The sequence below is a fragment of the Nerophis ophidion genome, linkage group LG29, assembly GCF_033978795.1.
Source record: "Nerophis ophidion isolate RoL-2023_Sa linkage group LG29, RoL_Noph_v1.0, whole genome shotgun sequence".
Lineage (NCBI taxonomy): Eukaryota > Metazoa > Chordata > Actinopteri > Syngnathiformes > Syngnathidae > Nerophis > Nerophis ophidion.
In genome coordinates this window covers 8890101-8913120 of record NC_084639.1, presented here as the reverse complement: position 1 = coordinate 8913120, position 23020 = coordinate 8890101, and the positions used below count along the sequence as shown (strand labels likewise).

Here is a 23020-nt window from a genome sequence, read left to right as displayed (position 1 = left end):
ACAATCACGGAGTACGTACAAGCAGACACAGTGTGTAGACAGAAACGGGAGAACGGACGCATTTTGGCTTAAAAACTAAAGATAAAGGTGAAGTTATAACACTGAAAGAGGTGTTTTAAAACATGGTTAGCGAGCAGTGAACAGTCCAGCTGCAGTCTGCAGTGTTATAGCTACTTCTAAATCACTAATCCTCGCCTCCATGGCGACAAATAAAGTAAGATTCTTACAAGTATCATCCCTGCAGGACGAGGAATAGCTAAACATGCTTCATTACACACCGTAGCTCACCGGCGTCAAAATGTAAACAAACGCCATCGGTGGATCTACACCTGACATCCACTGTAATGATACCAAGTACAGGAGCATACTACTATGATAACATAGATATTTTTAGCATCACAAAATCTTCTTTTGTTTTTTAAAAATGTATGTCATATTTATAAACTCTGGAAATATGTCCCTGGACACATGAGGACTTTGAATATGACCAACGTATGATCCAGTAACTACTTGGTATCGGATCAATTCCTAAACTTGTGGTATCATCCAAAACTAATGTAAAGTACCAAACAACAGAAGAATAAGTGATTATTACATTTTAACATAAGTGTAGACAGAACGTGTTAAAAGAGAAAGTAAGCATATATTAACAGTAAATGAACAAGTAGACTGATAATTAATTTTCTACCACTTGTCCTTAATAATGTTGACAAAAAATAGAATGGAAAATGACACGATATGTTACTGCATATGTCAGCGAACTAAATTTAGTTCCATTGCTTGCTTACTTACTACTAAAAGACAAGTTGTCTTGTATGTTCACTATTTAATTTAAGGACAAACTTGCAATCAGAAACATATGTTTAATGTACCCTAAGATTTGTAGTTAAAGGCCTACTGAAACCCACTACCACCTATAGTAGTAGTTTATAGTTTAAATATCGATGATGAAGTCTTAACATTGCAACACATGCCAGTATGTCTGGTTTAGTTTGCTAAATTGCAATTTTAATATTTCGCGTGGAAGTATCATGCTAAAACGTTGCGGTATGATGACGCGTGACATCACGCATTGTAGAGGACATCTTGTTCCAGCACCGTTCACAGCTGTAAGTCGTCTCTTTTCATCGCATAATTCCACAGTATTATGGACATCTGTGCTGCTGAATATTTTGCAATTTGTTCAATTAATAATGGAGACGTCATAGAAGAAAGCTGTGGGTGGGAAGCGGTGTATTGCGGCCGCCTTTAGCAACACAAACACAGCCGGTGTTTCCTTGTTTACATTCTCGAAAGATGATGATGAAGCTATACTATGGAACAGAGCGGTCAAGCGAACATGGTTCCCTACCACATGTCAACCGACAGGTTTCGGTGAGAAAATGGTGGTAATAAGTCGGCTCTTACCTTAGACATGAGCGGAGAGCTTAAGTCGTTCCTCCTGCACCTGTCAAAGAGGCAGCTGCCACTCTTGCCTCCTCCCACCGGCCGCCCCTGACCGTTGGAGGCTTCCACCGGGGGGGAAGGAAAAAAAATAAAAATCTCATTCCGGCCCGACCGGCTGCCTTCGCCTCGTCGAGAAACGTGGCTTCCCTCGGAGACACTGGCGGTCACCACACCCGTGGCCACACCCCTCCTACTTTCAGGTTGTACAGGTACAACCATATAATCTCACTAAAACACTAGTAATACAATTAGCAGATAAAGGATTTTCCCGAATTATCCTAGTAAATTTGTCTAATAACATATGAATCGCTCTGCTGTCTAGTTTTTTTTTTTCCCCTAGTCCTTCACTCTCACTTTCCTCATCCACAAATCTTTTATCCTCGCTCAAATTATTGGAGAAATTATCGCTTTCTCTGTCCGAATCGCTCTTGCTGCTGATGGCCATGACTGTAAACAATGTTCAGATGTGAGGAGCTCCACGACCCGTGACGTCACGGGCACATCGTCTGCTACTTCGGTACAGTGAAGGCTTTTTTATTAGCGACCAAAAGTTGCGAACTTTATCGTTGATGTTCTCTACTAAATCCTTTCAGCAAAAATATGGCAATATCGCGAAATGATCAAGTATGACACATAGAATGGACCTGCTATCCCCGTTTAAATAAAAAAATGTCATTTCAGTAGGCCTTTAAAATAAAGCCAATAATGCCATTTATTTAGAAAAGTACCAAAAAGTATCAAAATACATTTTGGTACCGTTACTAAAATATTTGTATGGGGATAACACTACTCTGTATACACCTCTACTTGTGGCAGCTCTAAAATTACTCACATCTGCTTTTGCAATTAAAATTACGTCCCTAGCAACGTATTATTTTGTCGACCTGGCTTCAACTTTACACTTTACCTGGAAAACAAACAGAAAACACTTTAAAATCTTCATCGCTTAGTTTCCTGACAGAAAACTGCACCGGTCGTCCCTGTAGAACATCTCCGCATTGCGTAATTGCTTTATCTATTAAATATGAGGCGATGGATTCGATTGCTACATTTATTATTGTTTTTTTTCTGTGACTCTCCACCGGCAGCAGGATGATGCGCGTGATTAACACACTCTCTCTCTCTCCCTCTCACACACACATATACACATTTTCATTTGACAAGCAATACATTTGCAAGTTGATCAGGCTTCATTGAGATGCACATACTCCCGGTGAAACACACATGCACTGTGCAGACGAGATAAGCAGCCTCCAGGGATGAACGATTGTTCCTTGAATAAACATCCCACTCGTCCTCACGGCCTCATGCAAATACTGCAACGCAGTCCACACCTAAATCCATACCAGTGGAATATATTTCAACTCTGTGTCACACCTCATCACCCATCATTCCTGAAAAAAAATAAGAACAAAAGATCTCCTTTTTTTCTGCTCGACAGAACTCGGGGAGGGGGATTTGTTTGTTTTTTGTGGCTCACCTGGATTAACATCACACATATTCTGGGAGGTCATTCCTTTGCCTTGAGCACTTTTCTCCCCCCCCCAATCCTTGGACTTAACTGCAGTGTCCCTTTGTGCTGACTGCCTGGGAGCAGCCAGCTCTGATACGCTGCCAGAGGTTTAGGCAGAGTGTGGAGGCGGACAAGAGTGGAGAGGCAAAGACTTCACGTGTACCGTCTGCTTGTGTGTGTGTGTGTTCTTGTATTTCTACCCTTCTTGAGACACCAACGAGGAAAAGTACCTTCCATATGTGAACAATTTGGGACATAAATCGTGGTCCCAATAAGGAAAACCATTGCATCCAATAGTGAGCAAAATACTATAGTCCGTGAACATTGCTCCAAAGTCAGAATTGTTTTTGTTGATTTAATGTGCATACAAAGGCAGCTATATATGATAAAACAAGATAGCAACTAAAGAAGGACTTCCCTATACAAGACATTTAAATGTGCCCTCTTTGGCCAAAATAATTAAAAAAATTAAATAAATATGAATATAGAGACATACTGTAATAACTCAAAGTGAATAATGAAGATTAAAAACCAATTACAAACAAAAAAATAATTAACTAAAAGGCTTACCTTTTTTATATTTGCAAAGTATGTATATATTATTAATGTTGTAAATACAAATCTTTGTATATATATAGAAAGGGTGATCCTACAGAGGTAGGCATTTTTCAGAGGTCTCAAAAACATAACAAATACAAGAGAGTGTGTGTGTTTGTGTGTGTGCGTGTGCGTGTGTGTGTGCGTGTGCGTGTGGAAAACTACTACATAGAAATGAAGACGCTATAATGAGACTTTCTGACATCCGTTCCTATTCATGTCTGCTGTTTTTCAGCTCAATATTATCTTCTGTGCGAGCCATGAATGCTTGAAGATGCGGTCTTAATTAGAAGCAAGAATTAATTAGCATCTGAAAATGTATATATTCATTATATTCACAACTTCAGTATTTAGAAAGAAGCTCTATTTGCTCCCGTGGTCATTTTCCAACAAGTGTAGTACACCAGTGTTGTTCGACCACTGTGCTGTGAGATACAGTCATGTGTGCCGTGGGAGATGAGCTAGTTTCACCTCTTTGGGTTAAAAATATTTTTTGCAATCCAGTAATTATAGTCTGCAAATGATGTGTTGTTGTTGACTGTCAATGTCAGTAACCGTGTAATACTCTTCTATATCAGCAGGTGGCTAATTGCTTTGTAGATGTTGGAAACAGCGGGAGACAGGGTGCAGGTAAAAAGGTGTCTAATGCTTAAACCAAAAATAAACAAAAGGGGAGTGCCCCCATAAGAAAAGGCATTAAAGCTTAGAGGCGTACTGAAATGAGATTTTCTCATTTAAACGGGGATAGCAGGTCCATTCTATGTGTCATACTTGATCATTTTGCGATATTGCCATATTTTTGCTGAAAGGATTTAGTAGAGAACATCGACGATAAAGTTAGCAACTTTTGGTCGCTAATAAAAAAGCCTTGCCTTTACCGGAAGTAGCAGACGATGTGCGCGTGACGTCACGGGTTGTAGGGCTCCTCACATCCTCACATTGTTTATAATCATAGCCTCCAGCAGCAAGAGCTATTCGGACCGAGAAAGCGACGATTTTCCCATTAATTTGAGCGAGGATGAAATATTTGTGGATGAGGAAAGTGATTATTATATATATTATGAGGAAAGATTCTACTGTCATACCTAAAAGTTGGATGGTTGCGGTAAACGCCAGTGTCCCTGAGAGAAGCCGAGGAGCCAAGATCACAGCTGCCTTTTTGACAGCTACAGGAGGAGGTCCCATAATCCACAGAAGTCTCCGGTAAGAGCCTACTTAATATCTCAATTTTCCCATCCAAAAACTTGCTGGTTGACGTAGAGAAACATGTTCGCTTGACCGCTCTGTGTTAAAGCTTCACAACAAACAAACAAACTCCGGCTGTGTTTCGGTGCTAAAGGCAGCTGAAATCCACCGCTTTCCACCAACAGCATTCTTATTTGACGTCTCCATTATTAATTGAACAAATTGCAAAAGATTCAGCAACACAGATGTCCAAATTACTGTGTAATTATGCGATGAAAAGAGACACCTTTTAGCCGCGTGTGGTGCTGGGCTAATATGTCCGCTACAACCCGAGACGTCACAAACACGTCATCATTCCGCGACGTTTTTAACAAGATACTATGCGGGAAATTTAAAATTGCAATTTAGTAAACTAAACCGGCTGTTGCAATGTTAATATTTCATCATTGATATATAAACTATCAGACTGCGTGGTCGGTAGTAGTGGGTTTCAGTAGGCCTTTAGGGAAGACTATGCAGACTACAACTGAACTGGCTACACAGTAAACAAAAACAGAATGCTGGACGACCGCAAAGACTTACTGTGGAGCAAAGACGGTGTCTTCCAATGTACATCCCAACATGACATGACAATCAACAATGTCCCCACAAAGGAGGATAAAAACAACTGGAATATTCTTGATTGCTAAAACAAAGTAGAAATAAAACTCAAAGGAAGACATGAAACTGCTACAGGAAAATACCCCAAAAAAAGAGAAAAAGCCACCAAAATAGAAGCGCAAGACAAGAACTAAAACACTACACACAGGAAAACAGCAAAATAGTCCAAATAGGTCAGGGTGTGATGTGACAGGTTGTGACAGTACACCTACTTTGAGACCAGAGCTACACTGATGCATGCTTGGTTATGGTTTAAAAAACGACTTTTTACTGTCAATTGAGTTTTTTTTTTTTTTTTTTAATGATTTCTGCTGGAGGTGTGCCTCCGGATTTTTTCCAACGCAAAAAATGTGCCTTGGCTCAAAAAAGGTTGAAAAACACTGTACGACACAACACAGCAGCAACAGAAGCAAAGTTGTAATAGGCGCCAAGAGCAAACTGCTTAGTCAGCATTAACTGAGCAACTGAGTAATGGCTAGGGTGGTACGGCATACCATGGTACTAATGAAGTCCCACGGAACTAATGGATTGAAAACAGTACTATAATAATAATATCTGGGTTCTTCCGAGGATGTCGTAGTGGTTTGTACAGTCCTTTGAGACATACGTGATTTAGGGCTATATAAATAATTATTGATTGATTGATGTGTCAGCATGCAAACGTTCGCAGAGCATGCAAGGGGAAAGAGTTGCAGTCCAAAACCGCCCACATAGCGCAAACTAATGCAAGTGAAATAACTGAATTAAACACAACAAACTAACCAAAGCTAGGTACCACACACAGCAGCTAACTCAGCAAAGCTAGGTACCACACAACAACTAACTAACCAAAGATAGTTAACACACAAATAACCAACCAACCAAAGCTAGGTAACAAACTAAAACTAACTAACCAAAGATATGTAAAACACAACTAACTAACATAACATGCTAGTTAACACACAGCATATAACTAACATAACAAGCAAGTATCTAATTAAGCTGGGTAACACACAACACACTAACTAACCAAATATAGGTAACACAACTAGCTTAAGCTAGCTAACACACAACATTTAACTGACATCATCTAGTTAACACACAACTAAGTAAAGCTAGGTAACTTACAACAGCTAACTAAGCAAATCTAGCTAACACACAACTAAGTAAAGCTAGGTAACACACAAACAAAGTAAAGCTAGAAAACACACAACTGACTAACCAAAGCTAGGTGAAACACAACTAACTAAAGGTAGGTAACACAGAGCAACTGACCAACTTAAGCTAGGTAACACACAAACACTAAGTAAAGCTCGGTAACACACAACAACTAACTAACCAAAGATGGGTCATACAGAACAATTAACTAACCTAAAATAGGTAACAATTAACTAACCAAAAATAGGTAACACACAACTAACTAACCAATCAAAGATAGGTAACACACAACAACTAGCTAACCATATAGGTAACACAGAACAACTAAATAACCAAAGATAGGTAACACAACTAACTGACTAAAGCCAGGTAACACACTAAAACTAACTAACCAAAGATAGGCAACACACAACTAACTAACATAACTAGTAAGGTAACACAAACATTTAACTTACATAACAAGCTAAGTAACAGACAACTAACTAGCCAAACAAAGCTAGGTAACAGACAAAAATTAACCACATATAGGTAACAAATAGCTAACTAACATAAAAAGCTAGGTAACATTCAACTAACATAATGAGCTTGGTAACGCACATTTAACTAACATAACAAGCTAGGTAACACACAACATTTAACTAACATAACAAGCTGGGTAACGCACAACATTTAACTAACATAAGCTAGGTAGCAAACAACGTTTTACTCACATAACAAGCTAGGTAATACACAACTTTGAACTAACATAACAAGCTAGGTAACACACAACACTCAACTTACATAACAAGCTAGGTAACACACAACATTTAACTAACATAACAAGATAGGTAACACAACATTTAACTAACATAACAAACTCGGTAACACACAACATTTAACTAACTAACAAACTAGGTCACACACAACATTTAACTAACATAAGCTCTGTAACACACAACATTTAACTAACGTAACAAACTAGGTAACACACAACATTTAACTAACATAACAAACTAGGTAACACACATTTAACTAACATAACAAACTAGGTAACACACAGCATTTAACTAACATAACAAACTTGGTAACACACATTTAACTAACATAACAAGCTTGGTAACACAACATTTAACTAACATAACAAGCTAGGTAACACACAACATTTAACTAACATAAACTAGGTAACACAACATGTAACTAACATAACAAGCTAGGCAACACACAACATTTAACTAGCTAGGTAACACACATTTAACTATCATAACAAGTGAGGTAACACACAGCATTTAACTAACATGACAAGCTAGGTAGCACAACATTTAATTTAACTAACATAACAAGCTAGGTAACACATGTAACTAATCCAACAAGCTAGGTAACACACACCATTTAACTTAGATAACAATCTACGTAACACACAACATTTAACTAACATAACAAGCTAGGTAACACACAACATTTAACTAACATAACAAGCGAGGTAACACACAACATTTAACTAACATGACAAGCTAGGTAGCACAACATTTCATTTAACTAACATAACAAGCTAGGTAACACACAACATGTAACTAACATAGCAAGCTAGGTAACACAACATTTAACAACATAAAAACCTAGGTAACACAGCACTTAACTAACATAACAAGCTAGGTAACACAACATTTAATTTAACATAAGCTAGGTAACACACAACATTTAACTAATATAACAAGCTAGGTAACACACAACATTTAACTAACATAACAAGCTAGGTAACGGACAACATTTAACTTGCATAACAAGCTTGGTAACACACAACATTTAATTAACATAACAAGCTAGGTAACACACAACATTTAACTAACATAACAAGCTAGGTAACACACATTTAATTAACAAACTAGGTAACACAACATGTAACTAACATAAGCTAGGTAACACACAACATATAACTAGCATAACAAGCTAGGTAACACAATATTTAACTTGCATAACAAGCTTGGTAACACACAACATTTAATTAACATAACAAGCTAGGTAACACACAACATTTAACTAACATAACAAGCTAGGTAACACACATTTAATTAACAAACTAGGTAACACAACATGTAACTAACATAAGCTAGGTAACACACAACATTTAACTAACTTACCAAACAAGGTAACACACATTTAACTAGCTAAGTAACACACAACATTTAACTAACATAAGTTCGGTAACACACAGCATTTAACTAACATAACAAACTAGGCAACACACAACATTTAACTAGCTAGGTAACACACAACATTTAACTAACTAGCTCGGTAACACAAAACATTTAACTAGCTAGGTAAAACACAACATTTAACTAACACAACAAGCTCGGTAACACACAACATTTAACTAACATAACATAAACCAGGTAACACACAACATTTAACGAACATAACAAGCTCTGTAACACACAACACTTAACTAACATAAACTAGGTAACACACAACATTTAACAAACATAACAAGCTAGGTAACACACAACATTTAACTAACATAACAAACTAGGTAACAGCATTTAACTAACATAAACTAGGTAACACAACATATAACTAACATAACAAACTAGGTAACACACAACATTTAACTAACATAAGCTCAGTAACACACAACATTTAACTAACATAACAAGCTAGGTAACACACAACATTTAACTAACATAACAAACTAGTTAACACATAACGTTTAACTAACATAAACTAGGTAACACAACATTTAACTAACATAACAAGCTAGGTAACACACAACATTTAACTAACATAAGCAGAGTAACACACAACATCTAACATAACAAGCTAGGTAACACACAACATTTAACTAACATAACAAGCTAGGTAACACATAACATGTATCTAACATAACAAGCTAGGTAACACACAACATTTAACTAACATAACAAGCTAGGTAACACATAACATGTATCTAACATAACAAGCTAGGTAACACAACATTTAACTAGCGATGTAACACACAACATTTAACTAACACAACAAGCTCGGTAACACACAACATTTAAGTAACATAACAAGCTAGGTAAACACAACATTTAAGTAACATAACAAGCTAGGTAAACACAACATTTAACTAACATACGCTAGGTAACACACAACATTTAACTAACATACGCTAGGTAACACACAACATTTAACTAACATACGCTAGGTAACACACAACATTTAACTAACATAACAAACTAGGTAACACACAACATTTAACTGACATAACAAACTAGGTAACACACATTTAACTAACATAACAAACTAGGTAACACACAACATTTAACTGACATAACAAACTAGGTAACACACAACATTTAACTAACATAACAAACTAGGTAACACACAACATTCAACTAATAGAACAAGCTGGGTTGGTATCTGGCCATGTCTAAAAAAGACAAAGAAAAAGTCAAGCGTGTTGGGTTTCGGCGGCTTTAGAGGCACGTTTTTCCCTGATTTTTGTCTGGATTTCTGAATTTGAGCCGTGGACTTGAAGTGTCCCACCTGATTATGAGAGTCCTGACTTGGTTTCACACCTACGGACACAAGAGGCCGAGGTAAATGACCAAAAGAGAGGATCCAGAGAGGTCTCTCTAAAGGAGAAGCAGGACGCCCACAACGCCACCGTACTGCAGATGCTTCTGGTCCGTGTTCCTCGGCTTATCTGTGTGCTTCACATGGAATGTTTCCCTCCCTGTTGCACGTCCCTGCCAGCACATCTTCTTCTTCTTCAGTCCTGGAGGTTTGTTCAGCATAATTACGTGCTGAGCGGCTCCTCAATCAAAGATTTGATTCCTAACCTCAGCGGTCCTTGGAAGGCGGCGGCAGGTGGCGTTTTCCACCACGACATGGGCGGTTTCCGTCTAATATTCTCTAATGAGGCGAGATGGCCGTGCCACCTGGACCCGAGCACACCTTGTAATCTGCGCCCGCCGACCTTCTCGCATCCAGCTTCCAGCCTTCATTATCTCTCCCGCTGCCGCTTCCAACCAGCGGGAGTCAAACATCTGAACTTCTGCTTGCTTTCAAGCCCACAAGAAACCTTTTCTTGCCTGTCTGCTTGCCAGACTTTGGTCCACAGTGGTCTCGAGCGTTTTTCAACCACACTTTTATGTGCTTCACTGTGTGGACCTCTTGATAATAACAGTGGCCAACTTATTTTCCCACTTGTGTGACATTTATAGTTAGGACTTAGTTTTGTTGACATTAAGGATGTGCCGATCGATCGGCCGCCAATCAATATCTGCTAATTTCCGTGGAATAGTACATGAATAATGCCGATCGAGCGGAAAGCAGCTAATTATAAACTGCATTGCTTCATATCGAAAGCCAGGGGTTTTTAACCTTTTTGACCTTGGGGCCCACTCATTAACACTTACCGTGTTTTCCGGACTATAAGGAGCACTTAAAATCCTTTTTTTCCCCTAAAAACTCAACAGTGCGCCTTATAAAATGGTTAGGAATACGTTTGGTTGAGGTTACCCACCTCAAAGCATTTTTATTTGGCACATGGTGTGATGATAAGTGTGACCAGTAGATGGCAGTCAAACATAAGAGATACGTGTAGGCTGCACCGTTTGATGTGCTTTAACATAGGAGTATTTTTCAATCAATTATCCATCCATTTTCTACCGCTTGTTCCTTTTGGGGTCGCAGGGGGTCGCCGGAGCCTATCTCAACTTTTAGAATGCTAAAAATGTCATGACAAACAGCCTTAAAAACGGAATGGAATTTTTTGTTTTGTTTCTATGAACGATAAAACCCTGAATATTGAGAACATATGAACATCACACCCCCTTTCAATCTACATATTTTACAATCAAGCAAAATGCAACAAACACAGCGAAATAGGAACGTGAAGGGTAAAAAAACAAAAAACATCTACAATCTGACATATGTGATACATCACTAAGCTTTAGAACTTTCTTGTACAAAATCTCCTTGCACGTCTGTTCCTGACACCCACATTTCAGGCTCTGGAAACGCTCCCCACCCACACTGCTTGGTGCCTCGTCTGACCTGCTGTGACGTAGATTACCATAGTAACTAGTAGGGTTGTACGGTGTACGGGTAATAGTAGTGAAGTGAAGTGAATTATGTTTATATAGCGCTTTTCTCTAGTGACTCAAAGCGCTTTACATAGTGAAACCCAATATCTAAGTTACATTTAAACCAGTGTGGGTGGCACTGGGAGCACGCGGGTAAAGTGTCTTGCCCAAGGACACAACAGCAGTGACTAGGATGGCAGAAGCGGGAATCGAACCTGCAACCCTCAAGTTGCTGGCACGGCCGCTCTACCAACCGAGCTATATATACTGCCCCAGTAGTATAGTAGTACCGCGATACTAATGAATCATATTCAGTACCATACCGCCTCTTTAGAGTACCGGTCCGCCACACCCTAAGATTTTTTGTTAAAGGCCTACTGGCCTGTTGAAAACGTCGCCGTATGATGACGTGTGCGCGTGATGTCACGGATTGTAGCGGAAATTTTGGTCAAGCACCGATCCCAGCTATAAGTCGCCTACTTTAATCGCATAATTACACAGTATTCTGGACATTTTTGTTGCTGAATCTTTTGCAATTTGTAATGAAGACGTCAAAGAAGAAAGATGTAGGTGGGAAGCGGTGTATTGCGGCTGCCTTTAGCAACACAAACACAGCCGGTGTTTCGTTGTTTACATTCCCAAAAGATGACGGTGAAGCTTTACTATGGAACAGAGCAGGCAAGCGAACACGGTTCCCGACCACATGTCAGCCGGCAGGTTTCTGTGAGAAAATTGTGGTAATAAGTCGGCTCTTACCGTAGACATGAGCGGAGAGCTTGCGTTGTTTGTTGTGCACCTGTCAAAGAGGCAGCTGCGGACTCGCTTGCCTCCTCCGACCAGCCGCCCGCGAACGTGGGATGCTTCCACTGTGGAGGAGGGGAAAAAAAAAAAAATCTCAGCCCGGCCCCAACGGCTGCCTTCTCTTCGCCTGGTCGAGAAACGTGGCTTCCCTCAGAGACTGGCGGTCACCACACCCCTCCGACTTTCAAGTACGACTATAATCTCACTAAAACACTAGTAACACAATAAGCAGATAAGGGATTTTCCAGAATTATCCTAGTAAATGTGTCTAATAACATCTGAATCGCTCCCACTGCCCTCGTTTTTTTTCTTCTTTCTAGTCCTTCACTCTCACTATCCTCATCCATGAATCTTTCATCCTCGCTCAAATTAATGGGGAAATTGTCGCTTTCTCAGTCCGAATCACTCTCGCTGCTGGTGGCCATGATTGTAAACAATGTTCAGATGTGAGGAGCTCCACAACCCGTGACGTCAGGCGCACATCGTCTGCTACTTCCGGTACAGGCAAGGCTTTTTTATTAGCGACCAAAAGTTGCAAACTTCTTGATGTTCTCTACTAAATAAAACAAAAATATGGCAATATCGCGAATTGATCAAGTATGACACATAGAATGGACCTGCTATCCCCGTTTGAATAAGAAAATCTCATTTCAGTAGGCCTTTAAGGATGTGCCGATCGATCGGCCGCCAATCAATAGGTGCTAATTTCCGTGGAAGAGTACATGAATAATGCCGATCGAGCGGAAAGCAGCTAATTATAAACTGCATTGCTTCATATCGAAAGCCAGGGGTTCTTAACCTTTTTGACCTTGGGGCCCACTTATTAACATTTACCGTGTTTTCCGGACTATAAGGAGCACTTGAAATAATTTTTCCCCCCTCAAAACTCAACAGCGCGCCTTATAATATGGTAAGGAATACATTTGGTTGAGGTTACCCACCTCAAAGCAATTTTATTTGGTACATGGTGTGATGACAAGTGTGACCAGTAGATGGCAGTCAAACATAAGAGATATGTGTAGGCTGCACCGTTTGATATGCTTTAACATAGGAGTATTTTTCAATCAATCATCCATCCATCCATTTTCTACCGCTTGTCCCTTTTGGTGTCGCGGGTGGTCGCCGGAGCCTACCTCAGCTTTTAGTGTTCTCGTAAGACGTGTAAAAACGCCAAATCAACACCAAGCCAAACCGGAGTCAATGAAGAGAACGTCGTCGTAAGCTTGACCATTTACTTTTGACACTTCTTCATAGACAATAACAAAGAAACACAACACACTTATTGCCTCTGTACATATTTTTCTACAATGACATATGAAAATGTAACAGTAAGGTCCGAAAATGTCCAGCAGAGGGAGACTGAATGACTTGAACACATTGTATCTAGTTCGACAATTATATTTAACATATCGGCACTATTACACTTTTTTAACGTGTCTGACATGTTGTTAACCTTTTAAAGACAACTTACGGCATTGCTTCTTCGCCACTTTGTGTAGGATGGCAACAGAAATTACGAGAGAAGACCGCAACATGCATTACTTGCTTTCAAACGAATACCGGAAGTCAACCAACAGGAAGTAATTTAGCGGAAGGGACATCATCTAACTGCTGTTTACAGATTACAGCGTACAATAAATATAAACAACTTTAGCCCCAAGCATTGCAGTCACTAATACAAAAATATTATCAAGTAATTATGTAAATAATATTAACAATTGACTTCAGGACAACACACAGCTGCATTTGGGCCTTAGAGGCCGGCCTGCTGCTATAAAGCGCTACTCAGCCGTCCCATCACTCCAAAGGGGAATCGAGCGGTGGTGAAGGCAATGAGTGGGGTGTGTTTGTGTATATGCCCATTGTCTTTGGGTGGTGTTGTGTCCATAGGCCTGGGGCTGTTCTGCATGATTTAATTAAACACTAAACAAGAACAAACAAAAGGGTACTAACAAAAAGCACGCACAAGGCGGATACCAAACTAAAAGAGCTAGCATTAGAGCTAAAAAACAAATGGAGCTTAGCATGAAAGCTATCAAAAACAAAAGGTGCCTAGCGTGGAAGCGAGCAGGAAAACAGAAATCGTAACGTGTAGTACAAAACAAACTTGAAAGCAGGCAACAAAAGACAATAAGATACAAACCACTATCGAATATAGCTCACCGCAACGCTGCATTGACACGATATGATACGACACGACAGGTAGCAACGACACATGACAAGACATTAATCCAGCGCTGACTGGACGACAGAACAGGTTCAAATAGGAGTGGGCTGATTGACACCAGGTGTGGTCAGGTGCCAATCAGCCGCAGCTTAGGGGAAACAGCGCTCAGGGAGAAAGGCAGGAAACCAACAAAGTAAGAGCGCTGACAGGAAATACTCCACACACAGGAAAAAGCTAGAAGACAAACACACTGTCAGAGGCAAGCCTGACACACGGGAGTTGCAATTTCTCGTTTTACATCTGAAATCCGCTTGAAAGTTGAGTAATTCAATGTTATAAATACTTTAAGGATGTCCAACAATATAAATGCGTGTGTGTGTGTTGCACATACCTTGGAGTACGTTGTAATAAGCAGGCAGGAAATAATGATAGCATACCGGTGATGAAACATGTCCTGCAGCGGTTCTGCACAAATGGAAACGAAGGAACTCCTGGGTAGGAAATAAATAATGTGCACTTTTATTATCATTACTCATTGCAGCGCTTCACGCCTTTGATTGACACAAGCAAAGTTTGCCGTGTGGAAATATCGCCATATTCTCCGCCTGTCCTTCTCTTTCCGCTCAATTCCAAAGGATTTATTGGCAAAGCAGCGTTGCCTGAAACAATTTGCGCACTACTCTTGTTGAGCGCCTCCTATTTCTCCGCGCTCATTATTGCAGCTTGTTTTATAACTTGCGTATTTATTACGTCCTCTCTGGCTTCAGGGATCTATTCCAAGTCTCTGCCCACCTTAATGTGCTTATTTCTCTATTCTCCTACTCCCTTCATTTATAAGGAATTATAGTATCTATTTCCATTTAGTGCTGGATATGTTGCCTGCTCTGCACAGGATTTACTGCACATTCATGCTGCCTGGAAATGGAACCCATATGTTTAACATAGTTTATGATACTAATAGTAATTAAGTCCTTGACTGGATATATATCCCACAGGCCTGTTATCCATGTGTTGTTATAATCATGATATGTTTGTTTTTAGTCGTCATGCTACAGAAAATATATGTATAATAAAAACAAAATTACATTTTATTTTTGTAAGCAGTAGGTGTGGAAACTTAAAGCAAGCTTTTATATTATCAAATATTTAATATACTTCTTAACTATTTTGTGTTAAAAAAAAGCAAATATTCTTTATTGCTGTGTATTATTATTTGTTATAATACATACAGTATGTCACCATAAAGTAATACTGAATTCTTTCATGATAAGGTTTTTTTATTATGCAACTTAACACATTTAACACACTTTATTTGTGTACATGAGGGTTTTTTTTAGAATTATTTTTTTATTAATTGGTACTTTAATTATGTTATATATAACACACATTTTGTTTATTGCTGCCTTTTATTACTGCAACTTAAGTATTGAAATAAATAATTGAAATAAGTGTTTGAAAGCAGTTGTCCCTAACCATCGGGGCGCAGAAGAATTTTTTATAAATATTTATTTTATTTTATTTTTTTATTAAATCAACATAAAAAACACAAGATTCACTTACAATTAGTACACCAACCCAAAAAAACCTCCCTTTTTCAGGACAAAAAGGTTGGGGACCACTGTTCTAAAGGAAAAGAACATCCATCCATCCATTTCTACCGCTTGTCCCGTCCTCGGGTCGCAAGGGGTGCTGGAGCCTCTCTCGTATTTATATAAAATGTTATTTGCCTTAATACATGAATCATTATATATTTTTTATTTATTTAGTATCGGCGCCTTTATTATATATTTAAAGTATATTTAATATTAGCACCCTTAGAATTAATGCTAATGGTGTATTATTTATCTAAATAATAAATAGAAACCCATCCATCCATCCATCCATTTTCTACCGCTTGTCCCGTTCGAGATCGCAGGGGGTGCTGGAGCCTATCTCGTATTTCTATAAAATATTATTTGCCTTAATACATGAATCTTTGTATTTTTTTATTTATTTAGTATCGGCACTTTTAATTCATCATTTTTATAATTATTTATTATATTATTAAAAAGTATTTAGTATTGGCACCTTTATAATTAATGCTAATGGTGTATTATTTATCTAAGTAATAAATAGAAACACTAATAGAAAATATAATCATTGAAATAATATTCTAGAAGAGAAAATTATGTAGTTCAATAAAATTATATAACTTGCCATAATACTTTGTTGATTTTGTTTTCCTGTCATAATTTTTTTAATTAATTTAATGTAGGTGCTTTTATAAGTAATGCAAGTAATAATGTCTAATAAATAATAATTAAATTACTATTTTAAAAGAGAATAAAAAAGTGTATTCCATAATTCTTTATTTTATTTGTTCAGTTACAATTTTATATCAATTTATTATAGGCACTATAATATAAGGACTACTAATGGCTTGAGTAATAATTCTTAAAAAAAAAATGTAACAAATATTTTAGAAGAGAATCAAATCCTGTATTTTTATGAAAAAACACAACTTGCGTTCATACATTATTATATTCATTGTATTATTTTACAATTCAATAGCACTTTAAGTGACTCTCAATGTCCAAAGTGCGGCCCGTGGTCAACGTTTAAAAAACTGCAAACATATTCCAAAATAGCACCCATAGACAGCTCTGCTATAGAGACTATGAATGTAGTTTCGCTGTACGTTAGTATTTAAAAATGACATCAACAAATAATAAAATGTGCATGGGAGTTTGCCCAACCAGTCTACATGTGCTTTGTGGACTTGGAGAAGGCATTCGACCGTGTCCCTCGGGAAGTCCTGTAGGGAGTGCTCAGAGAGTATGGGGTATCGGACTGTCTTATTGTGGCGGTCCGCTCCCTCTACGATCAGTGCCAGAGCTTGGTCCACATTGCCGGCAGTAAGTCAAACACATTTCCAGTGAGGGTTGGACTCCGCCAAAGCTGTCCTTTGTCATCGATTCTGTTCATAACTTTTATGGACAGAATTTCTAGGCGCAGTCAAGGCGTTGAGGGGTTCCGGTTTGGTGACCGCAGGATTAGGTCTCTGCTTTTTGCAGATGATGTGGTCCTGATGGCTTCATCTGACCGGGATCTTCAGCTCTCACTGGATCAGTTTGGAGCCGAGTGTGAAGCGCCCGGAATGAGAATCAGCACCTCCAAGTCCGAGTCCATGGTTCTCGCCCGGAAAAGGGTGGAGGGCCATCTCCGGGTTGGGGAGGAGACCCTGCCCCAAGTGGAGGAGTTCAAGTACCTAGGAGTCTTGTTCACGAGTGAGGGAAGAGTGGATCGTGAGATCGACAGGCGGATCGGTGCGGCGTCTTCAGTAATGCGGACGTTGTACCGATCTGTTGTGGTGAAGAAGGAGCTGAGCCCGAAGGCAAAGCTCTCAATTTACCGGTCGATCTACGTTCCCATCCTCACCCATGGTCATGAGCTTTGGGTCATGACCGAAAGGATAAGATCACGGATACAAGCGGCCGAAATTAGTTTCCTTCTCCCTTAGAGATAGGGTGAGAAGCTCTGCCATCCGGGAGGAACTCAAAGTAAAGCCGCTGCTCCTCCACATCGAGAGGAGCCAGATGAGGTGGTTCGGGCATCTGGTCGAGATGCCACCCAAACGCCTCCCTGGGGAGGTGTTTAGGGCACGTCCAACCGGTAGGAGGCCACGGGGAAGACCCAGGACACGTTGGGAAGACTATGTCTCCCGGCTGGCCTGGGAACGCCCCGGGATCCCCTGGGAAGAGCTAGACGAAGTGGCTGGGGAAAGGGAAGTCTGGCTTTCCCTGCTTAGGCTGTTGCCCCCGCGACCCGACCTCGGATAAGCGGAAGAAGATGGATCAACAAATAATATTGCATAAGGGGCTAGTGTTGTAGGTTCTTCAATAATAAGGAAAACAATTATTGGAGTTATGTTTATCGTTGTGCTTGTAGCGAATGTGCATGGGTGCCTAATGAATTGTCTGTAGAGAGCGTACAACACCGTGTTGCAGCCCTGTTTGTGTTTGCACGGCGACAGAAACCCCCGCCGTGAGTCTTTCTGAAATCATCTGCAGGTGACATTCAGCCTGAGGCCTGAGCGAGGCAACATTTACATAAATACATTTTTTTTTTTAATGTCAGCGTGTGTGTGTGTGTGTGTGTGTGTGTGTGTGTGTGTGTGTGTGTGTGTGTGTGTGTGTGTGTGTGTGTGTGTGTGTGTGTGTGTGTGTGTGTGTGTGTGTGTATGTGTGTGTTTGTACATCTTTGCTCCAAATCAATGTTGCTAACAGTCTTTGTTATGATCTGTGGCTTTCATGTGCATTTTGATTGTTCTATGTAGGAAGTTGTCACACACACTCAAACATCATCTTCTCACTGCGGTTGTTATACAACAAAAGAAAACAACAACACAAAGTGAAAGAGGACAAGGTGTCGCAGCGGGACTCGCCTCGCTAACATATTAATAATGCAGCTTGTTTACAGCATGCTTGAATCATGAAAGGGAATAACCGCCGGCTTGAACAAACGTGTGCTGAGTGACGTCCTGCCAGGCCAGGTTTGACCCCGCTCTGTCACCCCTCTGTCCCCAGATTTTGACCCCAGCCTGGGAATGATGCCGGGGATCGCGCCCATCAACCCCATGATGCCTGGCCTCGGCATGGTGCCCCCGCCCCTGTCGCACGAATTCCCAGTCGTCAAGGAGATAATCCACTGCAAGACATGCACCCTCTTCCCGCCTAACCCCAGTAAGTCATGCTCAGCCTGCACTATCGCTCTCATTTCCAGCGCTCAAGGCTACCTCCATATTGAACCGTGCTCGTTTTGGCTGAACTTTCGAGCTTTGGTTATTTAGGACAACCTTCAGACTAGGGCTGGGCGATATTGCCTTTTTTTTAATATCGCAATATTTTTAGGCCATATCGCGATATACGGTATATATTACAATGTTTTGCCTTGGCCTTGAATGAACACTTGATGCATATAATCACAGCAGTATGATGATTCTACGTGTATACATTAAAACATTCTTCTTCATACTACATTAATATATGCTCATTTTAAACTTTCATGCCGAGAGGGAAATCACAACTGTCGTATTTCCTTGAATAGCCGCCGGGGCGCTAATTAATTTAAAACCTCTTCTCACTCCTGCGCTTGTTCAAGGCATGCGGTAAAAGTAAGCAGGCGCTAATTGCGTTAAAACCTCTTTTCAACCCTGCGCTTACCAATGGCATGCAGTAAAAAATTGAGTGTGATTAAAAAAAATAAATTAATAAATAATTATTTTGCGGCCGCAGCCCGGTGGTTGGCGACCATTGCTCTACAGCAGGTCATCGATTGAACTTTCACAGTATCATGTTAGACCCGCTCGACATCCATTGCTTTCCTCCTCTCTAAGGTTCTCATAGTCATCATTGTCACCGACGTCCCACTGGGTCATTATTGTCACCGACGTCCCACTGGGTGTGAGTTTTCCTTGCCCTTATGTGGGCCTACCGAGGATGTCGTGGTGGTTTGTGCAGCCCTTTGAGACACTAGTGATTTAGGGCTATATAAGTAAACATTGATTGATTGCTTGATCGCGCTCACCTTTACACCATGCTATCTGCGTGCCGGTAGGACGATTGCAATGCATACTTGGTCAACAGCCATACCGCTTACACTGATGGTTGTGATATAAACAACGTTAAAACGCTTACTAATATGCGCCACACTCTGTGAACCCTAACCAAACAAGAATAACAAACACATTTCTGGAGAACATTGGCTCTGTAACACATTATAAACGCAACATAAGAATTACCCAGCATTCCAATGCATCCATGACTCTTGGCTATATTATACACGCGTCCCCAACCCACGCACGGAGAGGTGTATAATATAGCCAAGAGTCATGGATGCACAGCATTATGGGTAATTCTTATGTTGCGTTTATAGTGTGTACAGAGCCAATTTTCTCCAGACATGTGTTTGTTATTCTTGTTTGGTTAGTGTTCACAGAGTGTGGCGCATAATAGTAAGAGTGTTAAAATTGTTTCATATCACAACCATTAGTGTGATCTGTATGGCTGTGAAACAAGACCCCTGGTTTACACAAAATAAAAGCAAAAAAAAAAACTCCTCGGCCATTTTGAAAATGACGGCAGGGGAAGCGTCACTCGTGACGTCACAAATTTGACCCGGCGGTAAAAGTAAGCACGCGCTTATAAATTTGGGGAGCGAGTTTTACCCGGCAGTAATTCAAGGCAGGTCCATATTACATGCCCGGCGCCTATTCAAGGAAATAAGGTAAGTTAATTGACCAAAAGTGTATTTCTTAAAGTTATTGAGCAATGGCACAAACATTCAAGTCATTTCCAAAACATAAATTGCAAGATTGTCAGAGACATTTTAAGTGTCAAATAAAAATGAGTAGCATAATAGGAAATCAAATAGTATTTGTCATTCATTATGTGGCCTTGTTACTAAGGTTATGAAATTCTCTTCATTCTCTAGTGCAGTGTTTTTTCAACTAATGTGCGAGATTATCTAATTTCACATATTTGTGATAAAAACATTTTTTGCAAACCAGTAATTATAGTCTCCAAATTATGTGTTGTTGTTTTTGAGTGTCGGTGCTGTCTAGAGCCGTATAATACTCTTCCATATCAGTAGGTGGCAGGCGGTAGCTAATTGCTTTGTAAATGCAAGTAAAAAGGTGTCTTATGCTTAAACCCAAAATAAACAAAAGGTGAGTGCCCTTAAGAAAAAGACTTTGCAGCTTAGGGAAGGCTATGCAGAACGAAACTAAAACTGAACTGGCTGCAAAGTAAACAAAAACAGAATGCTGGACAACAGCAAAAACTTACTGTGGAGCAAAGACGGCGTCCACAATGTAAATCCGAACATGACATGACAACCAACAATGTCCCCACAAAGACGGATAAAAACCACTTAAATATTCTTGATTGCTAAAACAAAGTAGATGCGGGAAATATCGCTCAAAGGAAGACATAAAGCTGCTACAGGAAAATACCCAAAAATTAAAAAAGCCACCAAAAAAGGAGCGCTAAACACTACACACACGGAAAACAGGAAAAAAACTCCCAAAAAGTCATGGCATGATGTGACAGTACACCTACTTTGAGACAAAAGCTATATGAATGCATGCTTGGTTATGCTTTAAAGTTCATCCATCCATCCATTTTCTACCGCTTATTCCCTTTAGGGTGGCAGGGGGCGCTGGTGCCTATCTCAGCTACAATCATATCCAACAATTGCGACAATGACTTTTAACCGTCAACTGAGTTGATGATTTCTGTTGGTGGTGTGCCTCCAGATTTTTTTCAACGCAAAAAATGTGCCTTGGCTCAAAAAAGGTTGAAAATCACGGCTCTAGCGAGTGACTTTACAAATGATGCTACATATTAGCAGTAATGCTACTTTTATAGCAACACTTTCCCCCCCCCCACACTTGACAAATTACGGTTGTCTGTACGACATATTCCCCCTTGAAGCCGAACCACCGCCAGACGATGGAAACTCTGCTGTTTTTATTGGGAATTAAGTCTTTCTTCATTTGTTACCAGATCTGCACCATCTTTCTCTCGTACGGCTACATTAGCAGCTAACTTTAGCCACGCCGCTACCGCTCTACAGGGGCGTGTATGTGACGTATGACGTGACAGTTTGTGACGTATGTAAGAACGTGCGCCTGCTTGTCTGTAAGAAGGAGACACAGGAAAGAGCAAGGAGATCCTAAGTCAGGGGTGTCAAACTCAAATACAGAGTGGGCCAAAATTTAAAACTGAACAAGGCCGCGGGCCGAGGTTGAACAAATTAACCTTTTAATAGGGACCCAAACAAGTTTTTCATTGAATATTGAACAAGCAAGGCTTATATAACTTTATAGTGACATGCAAAATTGAGTTTCAAATAATAATCCATCGATCCATCCATTTTCTACCGCTTATTCCCTTTCGGGGTCGCGGGGGGCGCTGGCGCCTATCTCAGCTACAATCGGGTGGAAGGCGGGGTACACCCTGGACAAGTCGCCACCTCATCGCAGGGCCAACACAGATGGACAGACAACATTCACACTCACATTCACACACTAGGGCCAATTTAGTGTTGCCAATCAACCTATCCCCAGGTGCATGTCTTTGGAGGTGGGAGGAAGCCGGAGTACCCGGAGGGAACCCACACATTCACGGGGAGAACATGCAAACTCCACACAGAAAGATCCCGAGCCTGGATTTGAAGCCAGGACTGCAGGAACTTCGTATTGTGAGGCAGACGCACTAACCCCTCTGTCACCGTGAAGCCCTCAAATAATAATAACAATAATAATTAAAAAATATCAATGGCATATCAAATCAAATCTAAATAAAAAATGAATGCCTCTTTTGTATTTGCAGCCTTCTGAGGTAAATATCAACATTAACTTTTTCCACAGGCTAATACATTTGAAAATAAAATAACAATGAATAAATCAACCATTCAGGCCTTTTTACT

The 23020-nt window shown here is 40.0% G+C and overlaps 1 protein-coding gene across 7 annotated transcripts in view; it reads left to right on the top strand.

Annotated features, from left to right (window-relative positions):
* The window catches only part of enox2 (ecto-NOX disulfide-thiol exchanger 2), a 505472-nt gene that overhangs the window by 330012 nt on the left and 152440 nt on the right, over positions 1-23020 (top strand). For all 7 annotated transcript variants that reach the window (XM_061891605.1, XM_061891604.1, XM_061891603.1 and 4 more), the window contains one exon: positions 19117-19272. In XM_061891605.1, the coding sequence (XP_061747589.1) occupies positions 19117-19272 (156 nt within the window). The remainder of the gene's footprint in view (positions 1-19116; positions 19273-23020) is intronic.